Source organism: Mus caroli, unplaced genomic scaffold, assembly GCF_978045245.1.
Source record: "Mus caroli unplaced genomic scaffold, Mus_caroli_1 scaffold_5, whole genome shotgun sequence".
Classification (NCBI taxonomy): Eukaryota; Metazoa; Chordata; class Mammalia; order Rodentia; family Muridae; genus Mus; species Mus caroli.
This window is the reverse complement of record NW_028227260.1, coordinates 142034080-142057858: the sequence shown is the minus strand read 5'-3', so window position 1 is coordinate 142057858 and position 23779 is coordinate 142034080. Positions and strand designations below refer to the sequence as shown.

The window sequence follows — 23779 nt, the reverse complement described above, 5'->3', positions numbered from 1 at the left end:
ATTTATCAAAGTTAAGAACATGTATATAAAAGTCACCAACAGATCTTGGAACAAAGCAACTTCTAGGCAAATTGTAGGTAAATCCAGTCTCCAAGGTGACTTACCGATAAAATGAAAGGACATTCAAATCTCACAATGAAATGTAATGTAACCTGTAACATTAAATAGTATGTGCCACACAGAATTTTCTGCTAGAAGGAAGAGCTAAGGAATACAGAGTAAAAGTCGGCAACAGAAAAAAACAAATCTAAAATGGCTCAGAATCAATGCCTCTAAGAGTGCCCTATAACATTCCAAGCTGGCTGTCACTAGAGCCACTTAGAATGTCAAAAAGTTAGTGGTAAATTACTTACTCATCAACAGGGGAAATTGTAGCTGCCAATCTATGTACACACACACACACACACACATAACCCAGCACCAGCACCCTGAAATGAGAAGAGGACAACAGATGAAAACCCAGTGAATAGCAAAACCCAAATGAAAACCCAGGGGAGTAGCAAAGCTGCATGTGAGCTAATAGGCCCTGGATTTATTTGCTTTGACATTTTTAAAAGGAAATTTAATTGGATTATGTCTTCTTCTAGCTTAAAAATTTCTACTGTAGTACTGGTCACCAGGTTCATGAGTGGTAAAGATTGGGAGCCAATTAAAGTCCATGCTTCACTGCAACAGGGTTATTTTTATTCTTCCCAAATGGAAGGCTGATAGAGTCATATTAGTGATTTTACCATGTTACTCCCTCTACTCTCTTGGAAAAGGATCTTTTTTCCTTTCCTTTTCAGAAAAGAGTATTTCTATGAGACATATCTACAAATATATTGAATTTTTCCCTTTCCTTTTTCTTTTCTTTCTTTCCTTTTCTTTCTTTTCTTTTCCTTCTTCCTTCCTTCTTTTCTTCCTTCCTATCTATATCTTTCTTTCCTTCCCTTTTTTGTTCTCTTCTTTCTCTCTCTCCTTCCTCCTATTCCTTCCTTCCTTTCTTTCTTTCTTTCTTTCTTTCTTTCTTTCTTTCTTTCTTTCTTTCTTTCTTCCTTCCTTCCTTCCTCTCTCTCTCTCTCTCTCTCTCTCTCTCTCTCTCTCTCTCTCTCTCTCTCTCTCTCTCTCTCTCTTTCTCTCTCTCTCTCAGACTTCTGCGGCCTTAGAAATAATCACATTAGGTATAAAACCATAAAAGCATTTAAATTTTAGCAAACCAAATGGAAGTTCATTTTGAAAAGAGAATTTTCTAATACTTCTTGAGCTAATCAAGAACATCCTGAAAATAAGAGAAAGAGTTCATATGTGGAGTTGGATTCACTGATGCTCCTATCCACGTGTCTCCTTACATCAAGTGTTTCATAGCTGTTTCTCTTTGGCTGAGCTATCATCTGCATCTGAGCTGAACATAGGTGTAGCTTCCGAGCAGGGATTCCTTTCTTAAAAATGCATTTTGGGCAAATGTAGGTTTTTAAAGAGACTTGAGTGCTTTGTGAATATTAGTGATAGGTTTGCAGATTACTCAAGTACATGTTAGTCAATGCTTTATATCATAACAGATCCTCCAAATATCATTTTCTACTAGGCTACTGTTTGGTGTTAGACAATCAGTATGAATTTGCTAGTTATTTTAAACATAATGAGCACATATATTAACCCTGTATTTCAACTGTTAAAATTTATAAGCATTAGAAACAACTTTGAAAATGTTGCCAAAAAGAGAGTGAAAAAACATTGATTTTCCAGGCATTGTGGTGTAAACCTTGAATACCAGCACTCAGGAGGCAGAAGCTGGCTATGAGTTCGAGGTCAGCCTAATGTGAATAGTGATTTCCAGGATAATAACACTCTGACCAAAAAAAGAAACAAAACAAAACCAACCAAACAAAAAACAGTTGGCACTACCCATGACAATACGTTCCTTTTAGGAATGCCTGAGTCTTTGTTATCTACAAAATGAGAATGATATTTATTTGGCAAGGTTTGTGGGACAATAAAATATCATAAAAGGTGATCCTTAACAAGTAGGGTATCCAAAGACATATTCCAAGATATACCCGACCTCTTACTTCCTACTGCCATATACCATCCTGTCATGAGAGAGAGGGAGCCCTTGAGTAAACTGATATTTCTACAGTAATAATCCTCCTAAAGTGAATCTATGTCCAACTTTTCACAGCAATGTCTAAAGATATGTCTCACAGTACACAAAGTTTATACAAGAACTGATAAGAGTGTTATTGTACAAAATATGACTTAGGAGATTAATCAGACAGGCTCTAAATTGTGAAAGCCAGTCTGCTAGATTCTAACTACCATATGAAAGCAAGCACAATAGAATGGAAATTGAGGTGTGTAGGCTATGATAGTATTTTGTGCAACATTCTCAGTGCAGAGTGGCTGGGTAAATGAACAATATAGGGAACAGCACTCTCCTTCCCCAACCAGGAGACAGGCAAGTGGCTGTGGGTCATAGCCAGCAGTCAAGATAGTTGGTGATACCCAATTTGCATCTATACATGCAGGGACAGCTTCACACCATAAGATAGCAGAGCTAATCATAGCTCAACTAGCTATAACAAGGTTTGCTTGTTTGTTGCTGGACTTTACTTGTATTAACTGAAGCCACTTAACCACCATGTGTAGAAAGGGCACATCTGACTCTGGAGGACTGGTCTTGACATTCCACAAAACCATGCCACAGAAGTGTGGGTCTAGGTAAAACTTTAGATCTGGCTAATGGGCTTGCTCCCCTAAGCAAATTCCTTTATTATGTTAACAGAGTGTGCTGGGTCATTGTCTATCTGCTCTTAAGACCTTTCATTCATCTTACTCTCTGTCCTGGAAGACAGTCCCATGTAGACCATATCACTAAGGTTCTGGGTTCTGTGGTTTCAAGGTGTAGTCTGCCAGAGAGAAATGTTGTAAGAGTCTGGGAAAGTAAGTTAACTCAGAGATTAAAGTGTTGATTTTCTCTCTTTCCCCTCGTTCTCTCTGCTGGGCCATGGTTTGATAGTATCCATCCTGGGACAGTATTTAGACCCTTCTGCCTATAGCTCTAGTTCTAGCTATCCTTCTGTTACACTGGTTCCTCCATGCTTTTCTAGGCCCTAGGCATGGTAAATAAGGCTTTTGCACTCTTACTAGTACACAACTGTTTGATTTGCCTATTTGATTCCCTTAACACTATCTGCACTTCTTCAATAGTCCCTAATGTTAAATCATGACCACAAAAGCTTGAGAGCTGGCTCAATGGTCCCTTCTGATTGCTGACCTGTGCTAACACCTAAATTCCTTGTTGGAATTCCTAGATGACATATCTGTCAAATCCTATATCACATGTACCCAGATAGCTATTCAGTCTCTAGTTAACTACAGCTACTACTCAAATCATTGACCTTTGTCCTCTCTCTGTCTACCCCATGTACTAAAGTTAATCAGGCTAGAATAAAGATGTTTTCCAAATTCCTATCCAAAATGTGATGGATAGTGTTAGTCAACAACTTTGACTAGAGTCACCTAGGCAAACAGCCCGTGGGCATGGCTATGGTGGAAATTTGATTATGTTAACTAAGGTGGGAAGTGTGCTGCCCTTGCTGGGGTCTTGGTTCTGTATACGTGGATAGAGATGGGAGTGTGGGGTTAGACAGCAATCTGTGGTCATCACTCTGCTTTTGACTATAGATGTGATATGACTAGGTGTTTCAAGCATCTTCTTCCTTGATTTCCTCTATAATCCAGAACAACCCCATTCTAACTGAACCTGCTTTTAACAGAGTATTTTGTCACAATAATAGGAGAGTGTAAGACATCATATTAGATAACAATGATACAGACATTTAAGCCTATTCAGCTTCCATTAGCCATGATGACCTTTTTAAAAATGTGATGCTCTTGCAGGAAAGAAATCATGCTGAGGAAAACCTACAAAACAGGATAAAAACAAAAAGATTTTTGTACTGGCTAGATTTGTGTCAACTTGACACAGGCTGGAGTTATCACAGAGAAAGGAGCTTCAGTTGGGGAAATGCCTCCACGAGATGCAGCTGCAAGGCATTTTCTCAATTAGTGATCAAGGGGGAGGTCCCCTTGTGGGTGGTGCCATCTCTGGGCTGGTAGTCTTGGTTCTATAAGAGAGCAGCCTGAGCAAGCCAGGGGAAGCAAGCCAGTAAAGAACATCCCTCCATGGCCTCTGCATCAGCTCCTGCTTTCTTACCTGCTTGAGTTCCAGTCCTGACTTCCTTGGTGAAGTGTAAGCCGAATAAACCCTTTCCTCCCCAGCTTGCTTCTTGGTCATGATGTTTGTGCAGGAATAGAAACCCTGACTAAGACAAATTGGTACCAGCATAGTGGGGTATTCCTGTGACAACCTGACCATGTTTTGGGGGAGGACTGTGGGAGGACTTTGGAACTTTGGGCCAGAAGATCCATTCAGTGTTAAGAGCTCTGCCAAATGTTGTGTAGGAGCTTGGAAGATAATGTTGAGAATAGTGCAGAAGATGGAGGCCTGGCTTGTGATATTTCAGAGGTAAGATTAAAGATTTTTTTCAGGGCCATTGCTAGTTTGTGAAGATTCTGTGGTTCTAGTTAGCTGGGGCTAGAATCAGCTGTGATTAACAAGATACCAGAACTACTAAAGCAAAACCTTTGCATTACTGGAACTATTGATGCTGGTTAGCTGGAGCTAAGAAATTAGCAGTGATTAAGAAGAGACACCATCAATAAGACAAAGAGACCACCAACAGATTGGGAAATGATCTTTACCTATCCTAAATCAGGGGACTAATATCCAATATATATATAAAGAACTTAAGAAGGTGGACTCCAGAAAATCAAATAACCCCATTAAAAATGGGGCTCAGAGCTAAACAAAGAATTCTCACCTGAGGAATACCGAATGGCTGAGAAGCACCTGAAAAAATGTTCAACATCCTTAATCATCAGGGAAATGCAAATCAAAATAACCCTGAGATTCCACCTCACACCAGTCAGAATGGCTAAGATCAAAAATTCAGATGACAGGGTCAAGAAGTGGGAGTGGGGGGGGGGAGTGGGTGCAAGAGTGTGTGAGGGACTTTTGGGACAGCATTGGAAATGTAAATGAAATAAATACCCAATTAAAAAAAGAAGATAAAGACATAGAAAAAAAGTATTGATGCCCCACCTGGAAGATTTGAGAATAGTGAAAGTTCATGGTTTGGACTATGTTACAAATTTTAGGAGCTAAATGCATTTGATTATCCAAATTCATCAATAGTGAGCATCATGACCAAGAAGCAAGCTGGGGAGGAAAGGGTTTATTCGGCTTACACTTCACCAAGGAAGTCAGGACTGGAACTCAAGCAGGTAAGAAAGCAGGAGCTGATGCAGAGGCCATGGAGGGATGTTCTTTACTGGCTTGCTTCCCCTGGCTTGCTCAGGCTGCTCTCTTATAGAACCAACTGAACTGGAGGAATTCTCCATAATGAAGTAGAAACAACAGATAAATAAATACATGTGTTATGACCCTGTACAATAAACTTTTGACAGTTTTAGGAATAATAGAATGCCTCAGAGAAGGGGAATTCTAGATGGGTGATGTAGGAGTGGATGGGGGAATCTCCTCTTAGAGGTAAAGGGGAAGAGGAGGGGACACCGTGAATGGGGATACCATTTCAAATGTAAACAAATAAAATGATTAATAAATAAAAAACTAGGTTTTGAAAAAAAGAAGAAGAGACAAGCATCATTGAGGTGACATCTTCTGGGAAGTGTTTTCTGAGAGCACAGAGGCTGTGTTCCAGAGATAGCCAAAATTGTACATCGTGCTGCAGCAGGACTTGGTAATGTGTAAGAGTTACCCAGGTGGTACTGGTTTGGAAGGCATGAAGGGGTCACACAGAGCAGCTGAGTCTCGGCACTGTGAGAGGCCACAGGAGGCCATTGGTGAAGGTGCAGCCTCAGTTGCAATTGATGACCCAGGACTGAAGGGGTCATGCAAAGGAGTTGAGGCTTGGCACCATGAAGAGAGCCTATGAGAGGCTATTGGTGAAGCCTAGTTACAGTGGAAGACAGCAGCATTTTGGAGATGCCAGTACCATGAGATGACCACCAAGAACAGCAGCAGCAGTGGAGTACAGGCAGCTGGAGACTAGAAGATAAGGTGTGTGCTACAAAGGGCCTGGCTGGAGAAGTGACCCAAGCCCTTGGAGGAGCCCAGAAGATCGTGAGTTGGATCCCAGACATTGGACAGTTGGAGTTTAAATTTTGCTTTGGATTGTGACTGTGCCCTGATATTTTTCCCTCTTGAAGGAAGAAAATATTTTAGTGGATCCCACAGTTAAGAGACTTTTAATTGTAAAAAGACTTGGGATTTTAAAAGATATTGGATATTTTGAAAGGATTGAGCTTTTAATATGTAAAGACTGTGGGACTTTTAAGTTATTTAAGATCTTGGGGATGAATAAGAGCTAAGGGTTGAGGTTTACTAGTGTTTGTGGGTCAAGTTGACAAGGGGTCAATTGTACTGGCTAGTTTTGTGTCAACTTGACACAGGCTGGAGTTATCACAGAGAAAGGAGCTTCAGTTGGGGAAATGCCTCCACGAGATGCAGCTGCAAGGCATTTTCTCAATTAGTGATCAAGGGGGAGGTCCCCTTGTGGGTGGTGCCATCTCTGGGCTAGTAGTCTTGGTTCTATAAGAGAGCAGCCTGAGCAAGCCAGGGGAAGCAAGCCAGTAAAGAACATCCCTCCATGGCCTCTGCATCAGTTCCTGCTTTCTTACCTGCATGAGTTCCAGTCCTGACTTCTTTGGTGATGAACAGCAGTATGGAAGTGTAAGCTGAACAAACCCTTTCCTCCCCAACTTGCTTCTTGGTCATGATGTTTTGTGAAGGAATAGAATCCCTGACTAAGACAATTCTGAATGGTGGGAATACTGATAACCTACTGAGAGCCACTCATACCACCTCTACAAGTTAGTAAAGGCCAACTAATGGGCCATCTCCTGTACTAGAGGAAATGAGCAGTTTTCTGACCCTGGGAATCCAACCTGACCCTACTCCCACACAGGTGCTCAGCCTGACATTCCTTAACTTTAACCTTGTTATTCCAAACTCAGTGCTAGAATACAACCCCATTTTATGATCAAAAGGAAGACCTAACATTTAAGCTCTCACTGCTGCTACAAGTGCCCATGTATATCAACTTAATCCCCATGACACCCTTAATGCAAGAAATAGTTTTAGCAAGTTTTTTTGAGATGGAAAAGGGTTGAGAAACTTGTACACAGTCATTCAGTTGACAGTGGAAAACATGATTTGAACTCAAGTCTATGACACTGTACTTTCTTTACTATCTGAAGTCCTTTAGGTCTAGGGCTCAGAAATGATGCCAGGCAACAGAGATGGTAGATGATAACATGGATGTATAACTAATGTACATTTTTGGCCTTCCCATACCAGGTGGTGATTTTTCTGTGGGTGATGAAATCAACGTAATGACTTGGGAACAACATTCAAATAGGAGAAAACAAGAGATGGGGTAGGGAAAAGAGAAAAGCAAAGGGATGGGGAAGAAAATAAGAAAGGAAAAGATGTTGTTCCATATGTAGTGAAAATAGTAATTTTCCATGAAACATTTATTCCATTATAATCTACATACTGAGTTGTTGTGTAAAATATTTTTCTTACTGTGTATGGTAGCACAAAGGGTGATTAAATTTTATTTAAGCTCAATAGTCATTAGAAAAATAAAAATTAAAGGAACAAGATATCACATTTTCAGAAGCAAGAAATTGTAGAAACAATTTGAATGACTATCAACAGGGAAATTACTGGCTAAATTGTTTGTTACAAAACCACACTATACCTAATCAAGAATGACTTAGGTCTATGCATACTGAACTGGAGGAATTCTCCATAATGAAGTAGAAACAACAGATAAATAAATACATGTGTTATGACCACATTTCTGAATCATCAATCCTGAAATGTCTAACAGTTAATTAGGTGGTAGACTAGAAGGAGAAAGGGAAAAAGATAAACAGAAAGCAAGGAAAAGAACAAGAAAAGTTGTCAATCAGTAAAAATAAGGACATACATCATTCAGAGTTCCTTAAGAAAAGAGTATTTCCACAACCAGAGTAAGTGGCAAATAATTTAATACACTGACTACCTCACCCTTTGGTATCTAAAGTAGACAGGTTACAGGATAACCTACCCATAATACAGAAATCCATGCATGCTCAAGTCATTACATAGAATGGCACTGTACTTATATAGAACCTACATACATCCTTCCACAGACTTTTAATACTTAAAAAAATTTACTTTATGTTATGTGTATGAGTGCTTTGCCTGCATGAATGCATATAAGTGTACCACATACAGACCTAGTACCCAGAGTGGTCATCAGAGAACTGGAGTTAAAGATGGTTATGGACCAGTGGGTCTTCTACAAGAGCCATAAGTGCTCCTAACTGTTGAGACATCTCTCCCACCCTTCCCATACATTTTAAATCACTTCTAGATACCTTATACCTAACCAAATGTCTATATTATGAAAAAACAGTCATATTACATTAAGGAAACAATGGCAAGGAAAAATTATCTGCAAATATTTAGGGTAGACACATTTTTTTCTTGATTATTTTCCAGGTGTTATTGGTTGAGGTCACAGAGAGAGAATCTGCAGGTATAGAAGATGGACAGTCTTTACAATGTTGTAGGATGGATTTGGGGCTGGGATGAGGGACAAAACAGGAAATCTTCCAGTTTCCAGGGACTGTTAATAGCAAATAATCAGTACAACCCCCTGGGTCTGAAGAAGCATGTGAGAGCAGTTACTGGAACCTAGATCAGCAGTTTATGGAAAACCAGGAAAGGGGATAACATTTGAAATTACATAAAGAAAATATCTAATAAAAATGAAAACAATTGTAAGTTGTGCCCAAGAAGCAGGATATCACAGAGATTAAGTTTCCAAATTTATAAAAGGGGCCACTGTTGACATATCAATAGCCCTGCCCCTAAAATGGCCTATAACTTTAATTTTTTCAAAAACTATTTTTAATTATGGTTCTTAGACACTTTAACCTCCCTTCTAGCCCATTACCCACCAGAGGTATTGGTAAAGAAAGGATACAGGGGAAGTGGCCCTGTTTAGAAATAATTCTTTGAAAGGAAGCCATCTGTGTTATCTGGAAATCACAAATACTTCACAGATACACCAGCAGTTCAGTTTGGTAGAATCAGGATAGCAAACACGAATCAGCAGTGGTGGCATGACCCAGCAGAGACAGCCAGGTCTCAGCCTTGGCATGAGTGACCAGGAGGGACTAATGCCAACAGGAAGGCTGGGGAAAGTTCTTAGCTGTGCCTCTCTCAACAAAGCGAAGATCAGTGAAAACTCGAGGCCAACAAGCATTGCATAGCTAGCTCTATAAGCAAGTCAAGCTCAGCCTCCAGTCACTGTCTATTGAATCCTTTTTATAGTTTCTCAAAACATCATGTGTCCTCTATGGGTCTTGCCTTAGCACATGTCTTGACTCTACATGTGCATTTATCTCAACTGACATCACTCTCCCAATCAGCCCAAGTCTGCAGAAGCAGCAAGAAACTGTAGCATACCACCAGAAGTTTTTGGACTCCCTATGGAGTCCTGACAAATGGAGCTTAACTGTGCAATATAAGGTGGACCTAATGTTGTTAGTAAAGAATTACTCATCACATGCCCTTTCAAACGTGCTTGCTTTAGCAGAACATCCTCTCTCCTTTGTATGCTTCGGGGAAATGTTCCTTCACAAGTCTGCCTTATTTTTTCACCCGTGTCCACTTCAGGAAAGTACTCCTTCATGTGTTTGCTGCAGCAAAATACCAGCCAACATAACTGACTTTCCAAAACCCTAAAGTTTCCACTTCACACTTGATAATACTTATAATTTGTCAATAGTACATCTTATAACAATTTTAAATGTAGTCAGAATGCTTGTCTAAGAAAGACCTAGCTTGCTCAGCCCTGAATTTGATCTCAAGTACTGCAAAATGTAGCAAATAATTGAAAAAGAATTAAGCATTCAGATATAAGTGGTGATGTGTGACTATAATGCTAGCACAAAGCATGAAGATCAGGAGTTCAAGGCTATTTTTCAGCTACTTATTGAACCTAGGTTGCATAGCAACCTGTTCTATTTTTTAAGTAATGATAATTGCCATTATTTGATTATTGTACATATATATCAAATTCCCACACTATATTGCATAAATGTGTATAATTAAAATAATTTTTAAACAAGAAATATAAATAGATATTTGTTAGTGGCCTTCAGTCCTTCCAGAATAATATTCAAAGCTCACTTACCCCTAAAGGCATCTCTAACCTCATCCTTCCCTACCTAGTCTTCCCCATAAGCCTTCACTCTAGCCATAGGAATTTCTCCAGGGCCATGCTGGGACATGTCCCAGAGCACTCCTTTAGAAATGCCTTTGCATACCACCACATCATGTTACAATCCTACCTTACTAACTCACTATTCATCTCTGAAATGTCAAATGAGACCTCCTCAAGATGATGTGTTATTCCTCGTTCTGACTTAGAAGTAGATACTTTCATTCCCCAGCATCCTATGTAGGCTGTATCAGTTCAAACCCCAAACATGAGTGTACTAATTTTACTTCAGGAACAGGCTCCTTCAAAGGGAGTGATGATATTGTCCTTGAATGCCAGACCAAAGCAAAGAATGTGCTGAGTGCATCCTTCACTTATCAGAGTATTATATCTACAAGTGGATGAAGTTTGAAATTTAATTCACTTGACATTGTTTAGATAAGCAAGTGTATTTAACAGCCAGATTTCAACCCCACCTCTATTGGCCAATACTGTCCCTCAACCAACTGGAAGTTCAAAGATTTTGCCTAATACTCCTGAGAAGCTATATGCTTAAGAGGCCTATTGCCAGAAGCACTAGGCAAGCTCAGGCCAGAATGATCTGGACAGCAAAGACAGAATAAATGCTTTCTGAGATTATCAACTAAATGACAATTGCTTTATCAAGGGATATTCCCCCAAAAAATAAATTTCTGGAGTATGCTAAAATACAAACAAACTACTACCTGCCCACCCTCTCCTTAAAGACAATTAAAGATATCTTAGAGAATGAAGATAAATCCACAATGCTAATGGCCTCCATCTGATCACATGAACTTTGTTTTTCCTAACCAAACATTTTTTTCTATTGAAATTTTCTCTTCAGATTGACTCCAGCATAAAATGTGAATCCCCATACTCTACTGTTTCACACAGGGTAAACCTGCACACAAAGCCACAGATATACTAAGATGACATAGACATCACTTGAGATTTGCTGTTATAGATTATAATTATATTACCAAAATCCATTGACAAGATGTTTATATCTTTTATATGTATAACCTATTATCTCATCTACTATATAGTTGGATGTAACTGGGGCATATATTTGCTCAGCATGGAAAGTGAATTAGCCTTCAACAGAAATACCCAGAAAATGCTCTTTCCAAGAGCAATGGTGTTGCTACTACAATCCATGGAAAATAATTTAAAGATACATGATCTTAAAAATAGAGGTAGCCATAGCTTATTTCTAAAATAAGCATAAAATTTACCTCCTTAAGGTATGGCGGGGCTTGCAAATCCGGTGTTGGATTCATTCTCCAGTTCAGGAGGGAGAAAAATATCTCATAATTTATTTGATGGTCTTTGTCTTCAAACCTGAAAGCATATAATTTGATTCAGTGTATAGAATATAGGACTACAATGATAGCTTAACTTTTACCTTAAAAAGTATTATCAGGAATGCTTCAGTAGCTAATGTTATCATCATTTCTTATTAGCTGATTATCTGCTTCTAATCTACCCAGAATATATATTCTTTGATAACAGGGATCTCACCTAATTTTTCAGTGGTAGTAGTTGGTAGAAGTTCAATAAACATTTGATGTAGTTTCCAAATTTTGGTAGCCAAGACCACCACTACATTTTGTTAAGAATATTTGAAGGGCTCTTTATTTTAGTGGATGATAGATGTCAATAAAATGAAGCTCTCTTGTAGTTTGAAATTACATATTGTTTAAATGTTTAAGACTAGTTTTTCTACTACTAGATTTTTTCAAAAAGTAAAAGGTATCTTTGTCCTCTATAAGATTTCACCTTTCTTACTCTCTTCTCTAGCCCTCTTTCTCTTTCTCCCTCCCCCCCCACCTTCTCCATGTGGCCATGGCCAGCCTCTCTCTTTCTACCTTTTCTCCTTCCCCCTGCCTTTCTACAATAAAGCTCTAAAACCATAAAAAAGGTATCTTTGTCACTTATTATGTAGCCATTAAAAGGGGCTATTTAGACCCATGTTAGAGATAATAGAAATATGTTCTTGACAGAGTGTAAAGAAGGTTATAAAGTAGTATGCACACAGTTTTAAAATTATTTATTTTGTTTCTATTATTTTTATTTATACGTGTGTGTGTGTGTGTGTGTGTGTGTGTGTGTGTGTGTGTGTATGGCATAAGTCTATGTATGGATATATGCATGTGAGTACAGTGTCCATGGATCCCGGAAGAGGGCATTAGATGCCCTAGAGCCAAAGTTGCTAGCAGCTGTGGCCTGCCTGATATGTGTGCTAGGAAGCAAATGTAGTTGCAAGAGTATTACATACACACTTTTAATCACTCAGCCATCACTCTAGCCCCATATGAACAGTTCTTATTCTGCTTTAGATTTATATTTATATAAAAAGCAATAAAGACAATGGTAACAATATACTATATATATATATACATATATACATATACATATATACATATACATGTATGAAAATCATTTCTAGAAAGTCAAATGATGATTTTATCTTATTACAACTAATCCATATCACCTGAATTGATTTCAATTTATAATCAGAAAAACAAGCCAATTTTTGCTTGGAACAAAGGATAACAAATTATTATCATGCACCATAAAAGTTAGATCAAAACTAAACAGTCTTAAATTATGGGTACTTGTTTAAATTCATCTTCAACTTTACATAACAGAGTTTTGATCACTAAGATAATAATTGTAATGACCCAAATAGTGCCTAACTGCTTCTCAATGTACCTTAAGCCACTTTCCCTAAATTTGGCAACATCCTGCCAAATTTTAAGGCAAATTATTTATTGATCTCATTATACTAATATTTAAGGAAATGATAAAGTTATGAAAAAGATATCACTCCAAGCACACTGCTCCAGGATTCTACTCAAAAAAAAAAAAAAAACATGTGCACAACTAATCAAAATAGGATCTCTTTTCTTTTCAAAGTGTTAAGAAAGTAGCTCATATTTACAAATTCATAAAAAAATCACAGCACACAAAATGTTACAAGCTGAAGAAATATAGATTCATCCATCTAAACAGAGTAGAATAAACAGAGTACCTAGAATACAGGAAAGGGAATTCTGTAATTCTTTGTGTACATTTTCTTTGGCCAAGAATTCTGGAATATAATTCCAACATGCTGGCCCCTACCACTGTTTATTCTTTGAGATTTAGCTCACTCATCATTTCGACTCTTTTAAAGGACATCTCTGTTTGTGAGCATACTTATAGTCAAAATGTGGAAGCAGAACATCTTTTAATTGTGTATGTTTCTGGGGAACTACTAAAACTCAACTAAAGATGTTTGGTGAGAACTGTTCCATTACAGAGAATCTTGAAGAAAACATTTCTTAATAGTCTGAGTGAGACCTGAGGTCAGAGAAGAAGATCATATAGCATCTTTTGACTGTTCTTCTAAGAAACTCTAGGAGCTACTGGACTATTTTCTTCTAAGACCTGTAACATTTTAGATGATCAGTTCCCTTTCAAATACTTACAGTGAAACTTAAGTACCAATGTGATGACAGGAAGTTAGATGTAGGGGAAAGCCTTCCTGAAATCAGTTTACAGGAGTATGTCACAATAGCACATGTTTGTAACTTCACCACCCAGAATGGAAATAAAGGTGATAGAGTGAGCTATAAGTTTAAGGCAAGCCTGAGCTCCATACACTCTGTCACAAACTACCAGAAATAAATAAGAATATAGAATAGAAGCAAAGAGACTGCAGATAACTTCCTTGTTCTTTCTGCCATGTGTGGACACATTATAAAGAAGCCATTCAAGAAGCAGGTGATGATTCTCAAATAGGTTGGCACTTTGTTTTTTAGTTTCTCACCTGCCAGAATCTTAAAAAGCAGTTCTAATCTATGGGATATCCTTGTAGCAGCCTAACAAGACTAAAATAGACCCTAATATATTTATATTATTCAAACAATCTCACTGCTATGAGTAGAATACTCTAGTCAACACAGAAGTGGTTAGTAATCTCTCTCAAGTACTCCACATAGAAATGGTGGTGGTTTAGACAAAATTGCTAATAGTGAAGAATTGTTCATTCTGGATGCCACTTTGAATATAGGTTTCCCAAAAGACTATACACATGCACAAACACACACACACACACACACACACACACACACACACACACTCACTCAGAAACACATATATACATGTATACACACATACACACCCCACACAATAGTGGTGAACAATATATGTTTGCAAAAGACATGACAGCTTCTGATTGAGCAACCAGCCAGACAGGGCTACAAGAGTGGGGCAAGACCCACCATTTAGTTTCAGATATGGTACTGTTAGAAACGTTTTTGTAAAACAAAAACCAAAAAACTTTAAATGTATGTGCATGGGCGTGTATGTCTGCCTGTGAATGTGTGCTAATGGAGGCCCAAAGAAGACATCAGATGCTCTGAAACTGGAGTGACAAGGAGGTGTGAGCTCCCCAACATGAGTGTTGGAAAACAATATCCGGTCCTCTGGAATTGTTACAAGTACTCTTAACTACTAAGCCATTTCTTGGGCTATATATATATTATTTTCTAATGAGAAGTAAAAAATAGAGACAATGAGTCTAAAGTTCAAGGGGGGAGTCCCTTTGAAGATTTAAGATATGGCAGTCATTTGCTATATAGATGATATTTTAAAAGTGCATGCTATTTTAAAAGACTGGGAAACTAGATGCAATTACCAATGAAATAACTGTTTCTGTTGGTTTTCACAGAAGACAATGTAATTGTCAGGAAATTCCCATACCATGAATTCCAGAGAACACTCATTCAATTCTAGAATTGAGAATTTTTATATTTCACTAATTTGGTAACCAGTCAATATACTTCCCAACAAGATCTAGGGTCACATCCAACACCACTCCTCACACACACACAATCTACTGAGCAGTCTTTACATATTACAAATGTACCTAACTTCCCCATCTCTTTTACTAACCTCTAATCTCAAACCACTTTCACTACTCACTAATATTAGAGTAATTTTCCCACCTTGGGCTTATTCCTTCTGACTACTCTTATGCTATAGCAGTCTGTCCTCCATCAGAGAACTCATTCTAAATTATAGAGTCATTCAATTACTTCCTTGCTTGAAATCCTCCAGTGGATTCCCACTGCATTTAGAATACAACATGAGATCCTTTGCAGGGTGTACAAGAGCTGAGTTAAATTGGTCTCTGCTGACATCTCTGATCACAAACATCACCTGAAAACTCTCACCCTGTCTGCTCTTTCAGGTCTGCTGGTCTTCTGTACCTTCTGGTCCTTTTGTCCATGCAAACTCAGTTCAAATAACTGCTTCCCTTAGGAAGGTCTTTTCCCAAAGTGCATCTTAGCTGGAGCCCTTTGCCTGAATTCAATTTGCATTGGAACTCAGAAAAATGTTTACAAGTTACTAAGGGAAGACCTATTAGATTTTGTTGTAACTAACTTTGATATCTGTTCATGTTTCCTAGTTATCTCCCAACTGCACCCCACTTTCTTCCCCACCTCATGATATGTAAGATTCAATATATCTAATTATTTATCTACTTAGAAGGATATTTATGAGACATACTTCTGAATCAAATGATAAGAATGAACGAAACTGATGATACAAGTGTATACGTCTTAGATATGTATAAAAATTGTAATGAAATGAAAAGCTTTATTTTTCCCAAGTCCCACAGCCAGGCTTAAACACTATTAGTTAATGTGGTAAGGTTTCTAGTTCTTCTCAGAAAACCTCTGTGTATGTGGGAATACCCCCAAATGGTTGGGGGATGGGAAGAACAAATAATCTTTTGATTTAAAGAGATAAGATGGGCTGAAGTGGCCGGGCATGGTGGTGTACGCCTTTAATCCTAGCACTCGGGAGGCAGAGGCAGGTGGATTTCTGAGTTTGAGGCCAACCTGGTCTACAAAGTGAGCTCCAGGGCTACACAGATAAACCCTGTCTCGAAAAACAAAAACAAACAAACAAGAAAGGAAGGAAGGAAGGAAGGAAGGAAGGAAGGAAGGAAGGAAGGAAGGAAGATAGGCTGAGGCTTCTGGGAAGAATATTTTATTCTTGGGAATTAGTCAGTCAATCAGAATGAATGAACACAAAATTTTCTCCCTTTCTTTTATACCAACTCTCTCCTTTTACCTATAAAGAAATTAAAAAAAAAAAGGAATACAAAAGAAATATACACAATGGCAAAGACAGCTGGGAAGCAGGGAGGACAACAATGGAAAAGGGGTTTCAAATGTGTTGCAAGATGAAAAGCAGATCTAGGATTAACATCAGACTTGGCAGAGCAAAAGACTGGAAGCTGAAGCATTATGTGACCAAGGAGGGGAGCCCAGATACTCAGTAACCCACAGAAGTCCCAAGAGATTCAGGGAATAAACTATGCATCAATCAAGCAGAAATAAAGCCTGTCAATGAAGCCAAGAATTGGTTCAAGGTACAAGTGGTTAAAACTGTAAGTATCTTTTCCCTGTGTAGTAGTTGGGAAAGGTTTTAGCTTTAGAGAAATAAAGACGCTAAAGAAGTGCCAGTCCTAGGCAGGTGATGCATATGGAGGTAGAGGAGAACATTATGTTCTGAATTTAAAAATGATCACCTAGATGCAAGCACCGCCAACAGAATACAAGAGATAGAAGACAGAATCTTAGGTGCAGAAGATTCCATAGAAAACATTGACACAACAGTCAAAGAAAATGCAAAAAGGAATGACTACCTCCCAATGAAGGGGTAAACCTAGGTAACCTATATGTTTGTAGCAAATGTGAAGCTTGGTCTTCATGTATGTCCCCTAACAAGTGAAGTAGAGGATGTCTCAATCTGTTTCCTGTGATTGGATCCCCTTCCCCCTACTTGGACTGCATGGTTGGGCCTCAGTGGGAGAGGATGTGCCAAGTCCTACTGGGGACTAGATGTTCCAGTATGGGGCAGTATCCAAGGGGGGGAGGGTCTCCCTCTTAAAGATGGGGTAGAAGTAATGAGGAGAAGGATTTATAAGGATAGGACTAGGAGGGTACTGTGATTGGGATGTAAAGTGAATAAAAAAATATTAGAAAATGTAAGCACAATATTAAAAATATAACTTAGATGAAATAACAAAAAAGAATTATCTGCTCCCTTCCTACCCCTTTCCCACTTCTAGAACATCAATTGCTATGTTTAGATTCTCCTTCCCTCTCTCAATCCATCCTATCTCTTACTGCAGCAGAAAGCATACACACAGAGACAGACAGACAGACAGACAGACAGACACACACACACACACGATTTTTTTCTTGCAATACTATGAATGATTCTGGAGAAATTTTCAGATTCCAATTTCTGGGTACTCCCTATTGAAGATGGAGTGACAGGATAGAATTTGTGCAACGAAGCTCATTGTCAACAAGACATTTTCTGTCCTCACTAAGTATCCAACATCAAGGACAGAAATCAAATGGACAACAAGGGAAAATAAAGGAACTAGAGAAATAAAAACTGATCAGGAAGCAGATAGCAAGATGTAAAATGAAGAAATACATTGCGTTTATGAAAAGAAAACAGAAGACTACAAGAAAAGAACATATGACCTAAACACATGTTCTCAGCTTTAAAAATATGGTAGGAAAGACAACTCCATGGAAAGGTTGGAAAATAAAATGAAAGAAATCCCTTAATTAAAAAAAATCTCAATTAAAATGGAAAATCTTAGGGGACAAAATATCCAAACTTGAAATACTGACACTTGAGCGCTCCCACTGCTAAAGTGTTTTCCTAAAGCCTCCATAAATTCTACAATTCCTCTGATGCTCTAGCAATCCACCATTTCCTTCCCTATACAAACTAAGAGACATGTTTGTGGAGGAAGGGGGAGGGAAAGCAATCTGCTATTCATCAGAGCCGAAACAGAGAAAATTATTCCTAGAAAATTCATCAGCAACAAAGGGAAGTGTCTCCAAGCTAGAAGACCCCAAAAGGTAGTAAACATACTATATATATATATATATATATATACTAAGTTCCACCATAAACTTCCAGAATACCAGGAATAAAGAAAATATCTTCAGAGCATACAGAAATAAAAATAAAAATAGAATCATAATTATGCTAACTTCTCAGTAATCATCAAAATAGTAGGTTAGTAAGTATTATTGACAAATTTGATAAATCAAAATACAGCGGTATGTACATGCTACTCTATTAATTACAGAAGTAGTTAGAAGGGTTAACATGGCTTCTGATGGTTATGTTACACTGACTCTAAGCATGTATCAATTTTATACAAATAAAAATTTAAAGGGCATTAAAACAGTTGAAGTGACCCCCAAGCATGCTTCTACCAATAGTAAAGGTAGGAGTAACAGTCTTGGAAAGTCAGGGACGTTCCTAGTTGGGATCCTGTTCTCTTGGAATTAGTCTCTCTGTGTGTTTTCTTCCTCTTAAATTCTGAGCACTGCTTTTTCCTTGGACTACTGATGTGGTCAAATTTTTTCATGCCATCATTTGTTATTACAGTATATATTTACATTCAATATTTATCATGTTTTCATATAAGAATGTAAGGGAAAATCTATAGACGAGACCCTTTTGGCATTAAAACCAGGACAGGTTGGAGAAGGAGAAAGGAAACAGCTCAGAAATAGAGAAAAGTTTGAATGTCAGGGGAGTGAGGCCAAGCAGGTCACTCAGAACCAAAGAGCTGCCCCTGAAGGTTATTGATTCTGTCACTCATCATGGAAAGATCTTTGTCTGATGACTAATGGAACTACTTGGAAGTCTCAAACATCCTTTCAAAGGATTTCGGAAAAGCCTATGAACCTTACAGAAAATAGATTTCATTTTATAATTGCACTAGGCTTTCAATCCAAACCATGGACCAGATTCTCCACCTGAGTTTCTACTTTAATCCTCACCAAAGGACATTTGGTTTTGCTAAAACTGTGATCTATAGTCAAAGGATGGAGATTTGCCACTCAGGAAGAAACTCATTTGAAAGGGCTTTGAAGCCAATTCCAAAGAAGAACTTTCTATGGCAACATTGTTGAAATCAGTGCATAGCCTTTCAGGGTGACTGCCCTAAAGGGCAAGGCTAATTCTGGCTTTTAAGTGTTTTTATGCTTGTTAAAAAGTCAGCCTCCTTATATTCAAGTGCCAGCTCCCACTGCTAAAGTGTTTTCCTAAAGCCTCCATAAATTCTTCTTTCCCTCTGATGCTCTAGCAATCTACCATTTCCTTCCCTACACAAACTAAGAGACATGTTTGTGGAGGAAGGGGGAGGGAAAGCAATCTCTCTAGTTCCTTTCTACATAATAACAGCCCCCCAAACATGCCTTCTGAGGCCTTGCTAGGTGGGAGTTCTTAGAAGCAAGTCTAATGGGATGTTTGATGTTCATGCTCCCCTTCCCAAGAATGATGAATAGTTCCAGAACTGCAGAAGCCAGTCACCCCTTGCCACAGGGAATAATGCTGTGCTGCTTTATTTTCACCCTCCACAGAGGTGGAAGGATTAGTGGGCGCTATATTTCATCGAAGACGAACCTGCCCGCTCTTCTGCTATACTGGCTACCTCACTGCTTAGGAAATGGTCCAGAAGAGAGGGAAAGGCAGTGAAGCCTTACTTTGACTCATGATCGCACTTAGCTTGTGGCCATTACTTCAGAATCCAGGAAGTGTGCTCTGAAACACCTGGTAGAAGTCTGTAATATCAGATGCATAAGAAAGGAGAAGCTCTGGGCCACTGTGGTGGGTGCAGTTGACAAGACAGTGTCACTTGGGCTGACAGTAAGTGGCTATTTCTAAGTAGCTCTATCTCTAAATGGAAAATTTAGAGGTGCCTTGTGAGGTGGGTAATGGCTGCCAAATATGGACTATACAGATAGTCAATTCTCTGTTGAATGACTCTACATCGTGTGGCATTCTATCAGATTTTTTTCAACCTCAAGTCACCCTGCATTTGAACCTACAGAAAGGCCCTGGGTGGGTATGCATATTTAACACAGTGAAGATGGAGGACAGGAGTGAAAGGGACAGAAGGAAGGGACTGTTAGAACAAACAGTAAGGGAAACATGCACTCCTTTATGAAGACCTCAAGAGTACCCCAAACATAGTGAAACAATAGCCACATGGCTCAGTGCTTGCCTTTCAGCCTCACTGCCAGGTATTACTGGAGAAAACTGCCTGAGACTGAGCTCTGCCTCTAAGAGGGGGCAGGGCTGAGCAAATCATAATGAGATGATTTTAAAGCCCTGTTAACTTTTTCCATTTTAACTGATCTTTCTGGATCAGGCACCAGCTCTCTTGGGAGGCCAGTTCTAAGGCATTCTATGGGACCCAAAGCCAGCCATAAAAGACTAGCTTGTGGCAGAGCTGCTGGGAGAAGACTGCATTTGAATTCCTCATCTAGTTTCAAAATGTCAAAATTAGAGTCTGCCACCTTTTTTACTCTTTAGTTCTACAAGGATCACATGATGGAATGACCTAAGATTTCCCTTCATATTTTGAGGTTTAAGAAGCAAATTGTCTTGCTCAGAAATATGTAAGGACATTCACATCTAAACATAAATTCAAGGAGGTTAAATAAATAAAGACCACAAAACTAGAGTGCTGATGAGTTGGATTTTAGAGTTAGGTATAGTGTATTCAAGACACATACAGTGCTCCAGCAAAGAACAAGTCTCCAAGGCTTCAAAGATGAAGGGGTCAGAGTCCTATCTCCAGGAGCGTGAATAGAAGCAAGGGTTTAGTATCATACTGAGTTACAACTTGGCATTGAACACCCCTTTTCAGTGACTCTCCTCATATCTCAAAGTTTGCACTTATGAAATGGTGAATAATGCCCATCACCAATTAAAATACAGCTTTTGACAGGCTCTTCACCAAGTGATCTCAGGTTTGTAACACTATGTTAATGCAATTTCACTATTGTTTGTTATTGATAGGTACTAGCCACCACTAAATAGAGCTGAAGTCTAATATGCTAAATTAGTGAAATGAACTTGGGTGCTGATAAAGATGAATTCATACCAGCTCTTAAACACAAACTGCTGGGACCTGAATCAACTGCCAATGAGGAGACTTTGAAGTCCATACTGCATCTTTGGTTGTACTAATAAGGAAAAAACCTAGCTGAGTCCTAAAGACAAAGGGAATGAAACAGAAGAGAAATCTTGCCACCAAACACAGGGGTAGGGAAAATGTAAGAAGAGTCCTATTCTGTAGCCACTGTGCTTTTAATTTTGTGATCTAAATTCACAAAACTCAGGAGCTACTCAGCCTCACCATAAGGCAGGTAATAGTCCCCAACCCTGGGCACAGTTTGCATGGAGTAAAAACAAGCTCCATGCCTGCCTCCCATGGGGGACTGCAGACGTCAAAGGGGGTTCTGGTTAGCATGCCATGAAGAGGGCTATGCAGACAAGAGACTCTAGTCAAGCTCTGTAAAGCCTTGTGCAGTCTGTGGGGAACAATAAGAATGCAGAATATAAATGTAAGCTGCAGGCTGATGGGCCCATTAGGAATTAGGGCAGTGTTTGAAAGGAATCTGCGGAGATGACGCAAAACACCAAGCATGTGACCCAAATCATGGCAGGGCACATTGGATGGAGAAGGGAATGGGAATGAGCCATTTTCTAATCTGATTAGTCTGAAGTTTCCCCTGAGTATGGAGAAGGGTCACTGCACAATTAGAAGCAAAGTTAGACTGAACATGGTCCACTCAGCAGTGGAGAGGAATGACCTCCTCAGCTATGGAGGCAGTCATACAGAGCTTGAGACAGATTTCAAAACAAGTTGCAGAATAGTCTTTTTTAATTTAATGTCAAATCATAAAGACAAAGACAAAATAGTCTGCTGAGAGAATGGGAAGATGATTGGTTGCTGGCTTTAGCATTGTGTAAGAACTCTGGGGTCCTGCAGGGCCAGGCTCCCACATCACTGGACTTTCTAGCAGAACAAATCCTCAAGCTCATCAAGAGATAATCTAATAAAGATCTGCAGCTTCCTGACTAGGAGACAGCTTAATGTATGAAAAGCATCCAGATCCAACTATCACAAAACAGGGCTCCCAGCATAATAGACACAGGCTCCTTCCAGTTTAGTTTTGAAGTTCACTATATAAACTGTCACCTCAGGCTTAGTTTCCTTTGGCTCCTAGTTTCCAGGCAAGAGAGAGTACCAGGTACTGTGCCATGTACCTCAGTGACTCTTCAGAACGAGGAGGATGGAAATATTAGGATGTAAATTGATGATCTATTTTAGGGAAGGGATTTGAGATTTGGACAGGTCAAAACTCTTGTATAAGTTTGCACAGCTATAAGTGGTTCAAAGAACTTAAGAGACAATATGAGATGCCCAAACTGGCAACTTTTGGGGGGGAAGCTTGCTACTTGTTCCCAGGTGGTAAATCAAAAACATTAGAAATAGGTGTCCTGGGCTGTAGAGATGGCTCAGTGGTTAAGAGCACCAACTGCTCCTCTGAAGGTCTGGAGTTCAAATCCCAGCAACCACATGGTGGCTCACAACCATCCCTAACAAGATCTGATGCCCTGTTCTGGAATATCTGAAGAGAGCTACAGTGTACTTACATATAATAAGTAAATAAACCTTAAAAAAGAAAGAAGTAGGTTTCCACACGTGAATGGACCAAGGGTCAAGTCACAACTCTTTATTACTATGTAAGGAACAAAAGAAAAAACACAGAATTCTAAGAATTCTTAGGGAAAGAATCACCACAAAACATAGCTCCATGTCTGTGTTGCTATTTTCTACTGAAGAAACAGCCAGATTTTTAAAAAAAAGTCAGAAGATAGAGCATATATGTGCAAACATCAGATAACTCATTTCTCTGGATTATGGGGAAGAAACTGGAGGACTTGGGAACATGATGACTATAGAGAATTTAGACTCCTAGGTTGTCTACTTTATTTCGACTACTTTACATCAGGATGGTCTACTTTCCCTCAACACTGCTATTAGCAAATGAAAGAGAATAGACCTAAACAAGTAAGCAATCAAAAAAGAAAAGAAAAAAAAGAAGAGAAGAATACATGGTGGTGATTCTCTAGAGAATTCCTCTAGGTCAGTTCACTGAACACATACATCTATCTGAATTGGCTTCCTCTTCTTATACCCGTAGATCCCAGTTCCCCAGCATAGGAATTATTTTTTTTCTTCCCATTATTTTTACGTTTTATTTCAGATGAAGACTCTCCAGTACACCTGTTTGAGAACATACTCCAACAAAAAGTTCTGAGCTAAGGACAGATCTGTCTATACACAACAAAGAAATAGTAAGTCAGGTAAAAAGGGCAACACAAGGACATTTTTGCTTCTAGAATGTACTTAGCTGCTATGTGTAAAAACAGCCCTAGAACTGCAGAGATTGGTAGATGATCAATAATGAACCCCTGCACTGGGCAGGAAGATATGCAGGTCAGAATAAGAGTGG

The 23779-nt window shown here is 38.9% G+C and overlaps 1 protein-coding gene across 1 annotated transcript in view; it reads right to left on the bottom strand.

Moving 5' to 3' along the window:
• The window catches only part of Efhc2 (EF-hand domain containing 2), a 189749-nt gene that overhangs the window by 6795 nt on the left and 159175 nt on the right, over positions 1-23779 (bottom strand). Inside the window, exon 14 of the mRNA XM_085837785.1 lies at positions 11600-11705. Coding sequence (XP_085693911.1) covers positions 11600-11705 — 106 coding nt within the window. The remainder of the gene's footprint in view (positions 1-11599; positions 11706-23779) is intronic.